General features: G+C 43.0%; 1 protein-coding gene across 1 annotated transcript in view; it reads right to left on the minus strand.

Moving 5' to 3' along the window:
- The window catches only part of ARHGEF38 (Rho guanine nucleotide exchange factor 38), a 38,879-nt gene that overhangs the window by 24,552 nt on the left and 2,951 nt on the right, over window positions 1-11,376 (minus strand). Inside the window, exon 2 of the mRNA XM_080374080.1 lies at window positions 1,576-1,766. Within this exon, the coding sequence (XP_080230206.1) occupies window positions 1,576-1,766 (191 nt within the window). The remainder of the gene's footprint in view (window positions 1-1,575; window positions 1,767-11,376) is intronic.

An 11,376-nucleotide genomic window follows, 5' to 3' on the forward strand; every position in this document is an offset into this window, starting at 1 on the left:
TTACCAGATGCCAGGAGGATCAAATTGCATGCTCTTGTAACAGAATCAGAAATATACTTTCAGTACTAATGCAGCTAATTTCTTTATAACTATTTTATAGGGGCTAAAACATGTTTTATCCATTTGGAAATATGAAACATTCATCGCTAGGTCAATTTTCTAAATGTTATCCTTCTTTAAACACATTACAAACTTTCAATATGGTAGTTTATCTGAGAACTAGCCTTAAAACCATATAACATTCTTGAAAGCCTTTTAAAAATGCAAAGGTTATTCAATTAAGACAGTTAGACAGTTATAATCTCTAAATTACTTTTCCTGTATAGACCTAGTACAGGACTTCTGACCTTCGCTCCAGCACAATACCTGCATAATATTTGTAACCACGCTGTGCATGGACACTTAACACACATTAATAAAGTGGCAAAGGACAGAAATGAAACGTATGTTTTTCAGTTGGCTGGAAAAGAGCAAAGGAATAACAGCACGCTTGTCAAAATTCTCAGCGAGTTCAACCAGGGAATGCTCTTGTTCGGTGCTGGGGAGGGAGTCAAGTGGAGACTACTTCCAAGTGGATGAACAAGTGAGGACGAAGAAGTCAAGAACTCCTTAAAGTTATACCAGCAGATGCCAGCTTTTCTGAAAATGGGTTGGAACAAACTCTGACAGAGTTTTAAAGAGAGGAAAAAGGTCCTGCAGGAGCATAAACAGCACAGGCTTCAGCTGGTCACAGCATTTTCTCAAAGAGACAATGCCAATGTCGTCTAAAGACAGTTTGGCATCTGCACCTGTATTTTGTCACCAGTTTCATAAGATGCTCTACATACAGAATACGTGGTTTAAGGGTCTGTTTAAAATTATTTTTATTCTCTGTTAGCAGCAGGTATCATTAGTGCAGCCTCCGTGAACACTGTTGCAGGCCCCACCAAACATGAATTTTTCTGTGGATAACCATCTATTCCCAGCTTTCAGCTGAACAATCTTTTACAAATTGAAATAGTGTTGAGGAAAAGGTGCTCTTTGAAGTCTCAGCTGGAAAAGAACATGGGTATCATTGGCCTAGTAAGATTTTTGCCTGAAAAATAGTTTATGAGCCTTCCTTCTTAAAAACACGTTTTTCTGAATAGAATGCAAATTTCTGACATGCTCACTGGTCCATCAGGCATGGCTTTTCTCCACCACAGCTGCCTGAAAGGCTGGATAAGGTTATCTTTACAACTTGAATTTACCTTGACGGGGAGGTTCATGCCCTTCCAGGTTGTTATTGTGGGAAATACTTTTTTTTAATTGTATTTTACTGCTTTTAGAGGCGACAGTAAAGGTCTGCCAGAGCATGTACCAGGGGTTATAATTACAGAGCAGTACGGAGAGGTGGAAGCTGCTATTGCAGCCTGTGAGCAGGGGTATAGCGTCAATGCTGCGCTCTGGGCCAGTGGTGCAGGCTTTATGCACCTGACACACACAAGTCAGACTCTCGCGGTGACACTTATGCTTGCATTAAGATTATCTGCAAGCAGAATGTGGGTGAGTTGAGACCTTGACGTCACTGTCTCATCCTCCACCCCCGGCACTCACCTGCTTGTTTCTCAGGGGCTGAATCACTTCCTTGATGCAGAGATCCAGGTCGCTGATATAGTCTTTCTCCGTCTGCATGAGTTCTGCGATGATTTTCACCCTCTTGGCCATCATGCGTCTGCTGACTTGTTCTTCATCCTCCTGCGACGAAGCAGCAGGGGTCGAGGACCCCACCTGTGGAGCCATTTTTTCTGTTTAAAAGAGGAAAACTTGTGAGGAGCATCATAATCTCATGTGCTCACGCAGCTTGCCCTGCACAACCATGAGGGAACATAACAGTTCCAGTTGGAAGCTCCCGAATTGCCATGGAGAGCAGGAAAAGAAGCATAAGAAATGGCAATCCCAGATCAGACCAAGCATCATCCCATCTCCCTCCTCTAAAAGCGGACATGGGTTTGGCAAAGGAAACCACCCATTTGGCAGTGAGGGGATAAGCCATCACTGGCTCCCCCAGCTTTGATGTTATGTATGTGGGCAGAAATTTTCCATGGAGCACAGGAGAGTCTGATCCTCATCACACTGAAATTCAAGGATAGCTGATGCCCTTCTACACCTTTGAAAACACAGTCTCGGTCTGACATCTATTATGATTTGGAGGATGGGAGAAAATGTGTTCCTGTGGAAGAAAAAGGCTGTGTTTACCATAAATAAACTTCAGTGGAATAACCTTTGCTCTGTACAATGTAATGTTGAGCCCGTTCACGGGAGGCTGAGGGCTGCAGGTACTGGAAGACAAACTTTTAAATGAAGACAGTGTTACTAACAGTGATGATGAAACCTGTATTTCTGTTCAAAAAGATTTCTTTGAGAGAGGCAAAGGAATTACAGGAGAATATGGGAAAACCCTTAATGATCAATAACAATAATTTCTTGGATCGTTGGGATCAGGCCAGTCTCAACTATTTTTCCATACTTAAGATCTAGAATATCTGATTTGTTCCAAATAAAAGGAAATGCAAGTGAGTCTTCTACAGATAGGTAATTTGTGTATGCTACAGGATCTGCACACAACCTACTTACCTGTAATAATGGTCTTCCCTTCTGCTGGCTCATAAGCCAGCCTGCAGACATCCATGTCAGCTGTAATAAGGGCACCAAATTTTTATCTGTGTACACTGACAATCTGTATTTTTGATTAGAAAAAACACACGCACACAAAAAAAGAAGTTGAAGATTTCAGAGGCTATTCTGGTGTTTTTCTGCTAGCCACAAGATGGTGCAGAGTACCAACAAAGATGGACACATCATTACCGTACTCATCTCTGCATTACCCAGGTCGTGCTTTGACAGCATGGGCTTTTACTGCTGAGCAGCAAAGGACAGGAATCTCTGCCGAGGATCACGCTGCTATGCCTTCATGTCAAGTTCTTGTACGAAGCGTACTGTATAATGAGGCAATAGTAAGAAATATCTGATGCTTTGCTTGCTAATAGCCAATACTGAATATATTGCAGTTGTTTGAATTGATTGTCAAGGGCAAGATCATGAGCGCTCAAGTGAGCACTGAACAGCGTGCAGCTCGCCTGTGCAACACCGGCCCAGGCTGCAGATGACAACCTGGGGCTGGACTTGTGGGAGAAGCAAGCAGCTTTCAGGAGAGAGGGCTCTGAGCCGTCTTCCGCTGAGATGTGTAAAACGTTACAAATCCCGTGTATCGTCATTCCTAACCCCTTCTACAATTAAGCTGGCCACTGCTACTCAGAAAGGACAGTTTTGTTATTAATGTTTCTCCCATCAGGTTTTCTAGTGAGACCGACAGGATCACAGTTATTGTTATAAATAGCTGATTTGGGGACTGTACCTCTGCCTCTGTACTGCTAGTTTTAACCAGTGAGGACAAGGAACACAAACAAACCCAGGGGCAGGGGGTGCTGGTTTTGTCCAGGCTTTTTTGTATTTAGAAGTACTTTTTACCTTTGAGTTTTTAGCCTTTAAGTCTGTGTATAACACAGGCATGAACATTTTGTCCTCAAGTCTGTACATGGACCATAAAATGGAGACATGATGAGGATGTCTCCCCTCTGCAAGGCTTGGGCTATCGAAAGAATTTTAAGCTGAATCTTTCCCTAGTGAGTCTGTGCTGGTGTGAATGCACGGACGGCACAGGAGCTCACGCTGCTGCAGAGCTCATGCACCAAAGGTGCTGTGTGCTGGACAAAACAGATTCTGCCCTTACTTTAATGAGGAGGAGAGCAAAACTGGTACCAGTATCACTCCACAGCTCCCTCTGAGCAATTTTCTGCTAAAGTTGCAGAATGAGACCACCTTGCCTGCTGCTTACATGCTAAAATGGCAGGTACTTTTCCTCTAAAAACTTGAGAGTATGTAACCACACTTACAAATTCGCAAGGAACCACATGAAAAATCCATTTCTGTGGCAGTTCTGTACCAAAACCAATCAATCAATCACTCCCTCAAGCATTTTTCTTGAGGTAGGGTGTGAAAATATTTGTGTGCATGTGACTGTATGTGAGAGTTCAGGGCAACTCCTAAGACAGCACAGAATGGACCAGATGTCCTGGAAGATCTCAGAAGTGTTGTTTTGTCTCAGATGCAACATGGTTACGATATCAGATGGAATTTTAAGATAAACACAAGATGCTGTGCCAAAGAACTTTCTAATCTATTATACCGGTGGCAGGGGAGGGCATTATATGAGCAAAATAAAACCACTGTATCCCACTTCAGGCTTGAAGTCGCAATCCCTTGAGAGGCTGTTCTTTCAGTTTATGTCATTAGATCACCCTGATCAAATTTGATTCTTGAATTATGTCAGGGCTCATCTATTATCCTTATTGCATGATAGATAATAATGCCAGGAAAGAAAAACTGTTCTCAACAGGAAGAAATAGCCGTGAGAAATATCAGGTAGATGCTGTTTCCTTATAGAAAACATGTTTTTTAATAAATGTATCCTTTTGTTAAAACTAATAAGATTTTCCATCTTCACTCAATAATTTCACTTTTTCATTTCAGGCATGTCTGTCTCCATAAAATGCAACAGCAAGATCCTGAAGTGATGATTACAGCCAAAACCTGTGATTTCATGTTCAGCTGATTGCTTTTGACCAGTATGAGAACATTAGTTGCTTGCTGAAATCCTTGTGGAGTAAGTGAAAGTTTAATGAATGCACAAACAGCAAGTGCATATCTGGAATATGAGCAGACTCATTTCTACCTGGTAACATGTACCAACCCTGGAAAGGTTCGGGAGAGAGGATTAGCAGGAGGAGACACGGCTGAGGATTAACTGTTACAGTAAGAATTTGGCTCATTCCTCCTTGGAGACGCCAGGTTTAGAAAAAAGAAAAAAAAAATGTTGAATGGCTTATTAGACAGCTGCATCTTAAGACCAGTTTACAAAAAAAAGTAGGAGGTACTTTTAGTAGGCATAAAAATGTAAAGTAGAAGGTAATGTTTGCAATTGTTGTTTTGTGATGTCAGTTATCTGCAGGAGTGGAGTTCTGGAGAACTTTGCTTTGAAAAGGAAGGTGATGACTTTGGTTTTCCAGCTGTGTATTGATGTACGCAGCTCTAGTTGCACAGAACAAGAGGTTCACCACGTGATGACATGGACGAAGCAGCCACACATCTTACAAAAAGCTTCTTGCAAGTGCGAAGTCTAAAAATACCCCCCAGATGGAGACATCCAGCAATGCAGTGAGAGCATGGAGGAACAGAGCTTGCAACATGCAAATGCAGCAGCTCTCTTCTAGGCCCGGTGGAGATATCGGGGGGATCCACAGCAAGCGACTGGAGGAGCAGCCATAGCAGGTCTGCAAGCTCTACGCATGCAGATTTCCCTGGCTTTCCCACCTAGAGGCTGAGCAGCTCCTAGAGGCCTGCTCTATCCTTCCTCCCAGGTAAGATGCTCAGGTTGGATGTTAGGTTTGTCCTTGGGGACAGGACCCAGGTTTCTCCCCACCCAGTGCTTTCCACCTGGGAATGAAGATACTGGCACAATATGGCAACAAGCACAGCGGTGTCAGTGTTGGAGTAACAGCCCTTTTCATTCCTTAGGCAGCATTTGGAGGATGCCAAAGGAATGCACGTTGTGCACTTGCACTGTGCAGGTATGGGGATTTTGCCTGGCATAAGGGAGCAGTGAAAGGATAAGTTATCAAGGTATAACAGATAAATTACAGCGTTACTGTGTTTTCACACATGAAACCCAAGTCTCACAGCACCCTGGATAAAGTTGCTCCGGTATGAAGGCAAGTCCTCAGATAGCCTGTACCCTCAGGTAACCTAGCTATTACACACAGGAATGTACACCAGCTTTTATCAGCTAGATTTAGGAATCAAATGCATGCAGCCAAGTTCAGAGACTGCTACCGTGGCAGCTTTTCTCTCCCCCCTCACATCTCCACTCGCACTGTGGCCTCAGCTCTGCCCCCTACACCCCTGCTTCCACTGCGGGTGCCAGGAAGGCTGCGGGGCACAGGGACACTGGGATCTTTGGAAGCGAGGGAGCCTGAAATGGGACAAGCAGTGAGGAAAGACGGAGTGTCCCACTGCACGTGGAAGAAGTGTATCACATGAGCTGATACACAAGGAGTTTTACTCCAGATCCCCCCTCCTCTTGTAAGGGACCACTTCATAGGGGGGGTGTTATAGTTTTGCACCGTAGTTACTACAGTGCAACAATATGGTGCAAACAGCTGAACTCCAAGCTGGGCATTGAAATGCAAAAGGATTAGGTGAGGGTTGTGGAAAATGCCTTTTTGTCTTTTACTCACAGACACGCATAACAGCAGCATTGTTCAGGAGTAGGTTTGTTACACACGGGCTACAAGTTACACATGCAAAAAGCCCCTTTTCTGAACAGAGGAGGAGAACACTGCAGGACCAGGATGACCTTGCGCCAGTCTTCCTGGGCAACAGGTTCGCTCATAAAATCTGCATCAGAGACTTCCTTGCAATTAGGTCATTCAATCTTTGATCATTTTTCTGTTCCATAAAGTACAGAAAATATTTAGATTCAACACGTAAGTTCTTTCTTCAATTCCTTGACAGCAGACCGCTTTAATTATATGTGTGCTGACAGAACTACAGAGAGATCCCATGTGACCACAGTGGAAAGGAAAGAACACTTATCATCGGGTGACAGAAGAATGCCCTCATTGTTAGTGCCAATACTTACAAATAAACCTTTCCAGTGTGTCATATACTGATATAAATATATCACTCCGGTAGCATTGAGCTAATAATTAATAAAGTAAGAACCGAGGAAGGGCTGCACCTGAACCGCTTGCCCCGGGACACATGCACCTCAAGATCTGGCACAGATTAGCTGTACAATCTGTGAGCTGTGTGACCCACAACACAGAGTATCCCAATTAATAGAACATTTGCTGATATGCTCAGAGAAGGATCTGTAAACCACCTTGGGTCCTGCTCTTCACTCCTTTACCCCAGTTGCTGTTACTAGTTGTGCCGCAGTAGCTCCCAAGAGTCCTAAGCCACAGGGTAGGACTTGGTTGTGCCAAGTGCTGTGCAAACACAGCAGCACAAAATGGATTCTGCTCTGAAAAGGTGAGCTCGCTTCCCAGCCTGGCTGCCGCTGCAGTAAGTTCAAGGAATAACTCCAGCTTTATTGCAGTGCAAGTTAACAGAATTAGATCCTACACACCTAAATTTGCACGGGAGAAAATAGAAGTATTTGTTAGATTGTGATTTCTCATCGCAAGGCACAGGGGAGTATTTTCATCAGGCCATCTCCTGCACTTCAGGAAATAATCCAGACTTTTACTCCTTACTGTAGCTCAGCAAACCAGCCGCTCCAAAGATCAATACGTTCTGCAGTGAAACAGGATATTTTCTGTATTGTACTCCACAGAAAGTTAATCAGCAAGCATAGCGCAAGGCAAATAAGGAACCGGGGAGAGGCGCGGAGGACCTTTACTCCTGGCGGGATGTGCTGAGAAGCTGCGTACATGGGCTGCCCACGCAGGAAGAAGCGGTGTGCTCTGCAGGCAGGGAAGAGGATGGGGTGGAGGAAGGGATCCTGCTTGTGGTGGAGCAAAAGGGGATCAGTTGCCTCTGACTGGGCTTTTGTACACCAAGGGAGAGCAGCTTTCCAGGAATTTGTATAACGTCGCAGGTTTCTGTGTCATTTCTGGTGTGGGTTATTTCTCATAACTACATTAGACACGGGCAAAACGTGAAATTTGGGGTTCAGATACAAGCTCTGATGCAATAATATTGTGGTAGTTGTGTGATTTTAATCACTGTATCTATTACAGGTATGTCACTGATGTATTTTAAATTGAAGCATGTGCAAATCATTTAACAGTGCAGTTGACCCATTCACAGCTAAAGTTATAAGGGAGTTAACATGTAATAAATCTGTAAAACAAGGGGTATTTTCAAGGCATGCATTGTCTCGCTGAACAATGCAAATGGGATCTCCAATTCCTTCTGGAAACCCACCATTTTCTAAAGCTCATTTTTCACACCAAGCACCAGGATTGGTGTACCATTATTAACAAAACCCAACAATGTGTCCAGACCCTAACAGGCAATGTTTTACATGCCTTTTCATGGGCTGCCCTTTTTGGTTGATAGTATCTATCCCCGTGATACACTGTATCTTAATCTGCCCTGATCTTGCAAACATTTACGTGCCAATAACTACATCAAGCAAACTCTTCTTACCCAAATTCATAGATACTCCATGGAATGGTATCTTTAGGTTAATTCAAAGACAGATCCCAACATTAATGCAGTACATGGCTATTAATATAGTTATTTTTACAGCTACAGATAATACACTTGAAAACAGACCTGCTAAATACCTTTTTGTGCCATTGCTCAAGGACAGTAGCATGTTCTTCATTCCTTTTGAAAGGACATATGTGCAAGATTTTCTAGTGAACATAGAGCAGAGCATTGTATAGAAATAGCACAGGAGCTCTCTTAGCTTTTATAATGACGCTTGATATTATTTCTGTGTTCACCACAAATGCTAGTGAATATATCTTCCTTAACCCCACTCTTCCCTCTTTAGAAAACTGATGCTTCTGTCCAGTTGATGGAAAACTATGGAAGAAATATATATATATACATATATACATATATATATATATATATATATATATATGGCTTGATCAAGGTATTTCTGGACTTACCCAAGAATGCAACTACAACCCGAGTTCTAGATGACTGCATGGTTGTATCACAAATCTGCCATTTAATGGCAATTGCCTTATTTTCCTCTATCCAAAATGGGGCTGCAGGCATTTGGTTGTCTCACAGGATGAGTTGAAACAGATGCACTAATGTTTGCAAAGCTCTTTGAGAAAATAATGGTTACTTTTGCATTTTATTTCCTTTTTTTAACAAGTAAAGCCAGGAGGTGTTGCATGGCCATTCACACCAGATAAGGTATTGAATAGATGTGTCTAGTATAATTAACCATGAAAATCCTTTCTTGTGTTTTTAATGAATGCTTAATTTTAAAGTAAAAAAAGACTTGCAGAAGTTGGCACCTTTGACAATGCTATTGTGCTCATGTTTGTAGACTTACAGAGCAAATCACCCAGATTACTGTGGAGATCTGGGTGGTAGGCTCCCTTTCTCATTCTTTACAGAAAACATTTTTGATTCTGTATAAACCAGCAAAACTTAAGAGAAATCTAGGGGCAGAAACTGAATTCTCAGGAGTTTTTATGCCTTGCTGCTTGCTCATTTGTTTCTGTGTTTTGGTTTGGTTTTGCTCACAAGCTTTTATTTGGGGACCGATATTTCTAATACACCGAGCTACCCTTTGAGCATATACTTCAGAGTTGCTGGAAATGGTGGAGGTGGGGGTGGGGTGGGAGTGGGTAGTGGCAACAGCCTGGTTTCTACTCAGGGAACCCTTCACACAGAGAGCTGGAAGGGCCCTCAAGAGATGTCTCACCCATGGATCACATTGTGCAAAGATGCTGCAATGCTGACATAGGCACTGGGGTGTAAAGACACCTTGGTCCTCATGCTCTGCCTAGGTTACCTGCCACTAGCAGAGACAGGGGTCCTGCAGCCTTTGACTCTTAGCTGTGGAAACCTGCCCCACTCACAGGAGATTCCCCTCTGCAGGGTTTGATCTTGTTGCATCTCCCTGTCTTACACATCCTTGTCTGTGCTAATGCCTGCCACAGCTCTGCTGACTGTGTGTTAGAAAACATACTAACAGAGGACTATAGAAGGGAGGCGCAACTATGCACAGAGCTTTTCTTCCAATTCATATGGGAGAAGCATGTGCAAATTATTACCATTTGTATCTTTCTGCAAAGCATTTACTATTTCAGGGTGGTTAGAGAGTCCCGACCTGGCAATACACAACAGAGCGTTTATGTCACCAACAGAACAGTTTGGTTTTCTTGCCAAGAATGGAGAACTAAAAAGCTTTGTGCCAACCAAACAAAACCACTTCCTTCACCTTGAAGTAAGCTGCTTTGCATCCAAGGGCTAGTGAGAAAAATGAAGAACATAAAGGCATACAATCATAGCGCATCATCAGTGCTGGCAGGTAGCACACTAGCACTGGGATCCGTGATCATTATCAGATTCAGGCACATCTAGCTCAGCAAAATTTGATCCAGATCAAGCCTCGGCACACAAGACATTTCTTTCTTTTGCAACTGTAAATACACTTCACAGGAATTTCTACCGACTTTGTATTTTCACTCTGAGGGCAGGCAACTTCTAATCCAATATAAAGCCTGCAGGTACCTTGTTAACCCATCACTGTTTTCCTTGGGCAAACACGAGCAAGCAGAGTGAGCTGATAGCAGACCAGTGCTTTGCAATAAGTGGCCATGGCAGTCTCAGCCGGTGGCAGGAGCTGTAAAGCTGGATTTACTGTCTCCTTGGACCACTGCCATAAACATAACCTCATGCTCTGCCATGACTACCTTGGCTTCCCCGCCTCCTTTGCTCCAGATTTTAAACAGGAGGCGTTCATAGTACAAATACAGCTGACACGGGGCAGAAAGATCTCACACTTTTTGCTGGATATCGCTCTGATAACCTTGACCTGACCTGGGTGACCGCCTTCATGAGTAAAAAACTGCTGTTTTGGTGGGACATGTGCCAGGAGCTTGCATGCCCAGCCATAATGATCTGTGCTTGTACCCTGAAACACCCCTGCCAGATCCCTGCAGCATGTGCCTGACTTAACTGAAAATTTTTCATCTTATTGATTAGCTATCATAAGGAGGGAACAGCATAATCGATGAACTGCTCTGTTGTTCTCAGCATATGCAGCCCTCATAGAAATCCTATTATTTTCAGGTTTATTATTTTACTTTCTGCTTTTATTGTCTCTCTGAAGGAATGTTATTTCCTAATTAAGTGCACCAGAACCATTATACAGCACCCAAAGTATTTTCCTATTTTATTTCCCCATAAAGGATTATTGCCACAAGAGTGACTGTCACTAGGCAGTTATATCACTACAAGTAACACAAGCTTATGTTATAGTAATACTCAAACCCTGTATTTGTGATGGGACCCTGTTGCTCAACACCCTGGAAACCCACAGAAATTCATCAGCTTGTGTTCCAGAGGACTCCCAGAAACAGCCATAAACATTCTTCATGCTGTGTCTCAATTTGTGGCATCACATTTAAGTTTTGATTAACAGGGCCAATACTGACACACTTTGCCAATTTCTGGTCCAGATGCAGTTTGGTTATTTGAAAAGAAACCCTCTCCTTAAAGGTATCATTTGAATCAGCATATCCGTCAAAACATGTATTTGGACATACTTCAGTGCAGGTTTGTACAATCTGAGCAGTGGATAAACACATTATAGAA

Source organism: Falco punctatus, assembly GCF_963210335.1.
Source record: "Falco punctatus genome assembly, chromosome: 1".
Classification (NCBI taxonomy): Eukaryota; Metazoa; Chordata; class Aves; order Falconiformes; family Falconidae; genus Falco; species Falco punctatus.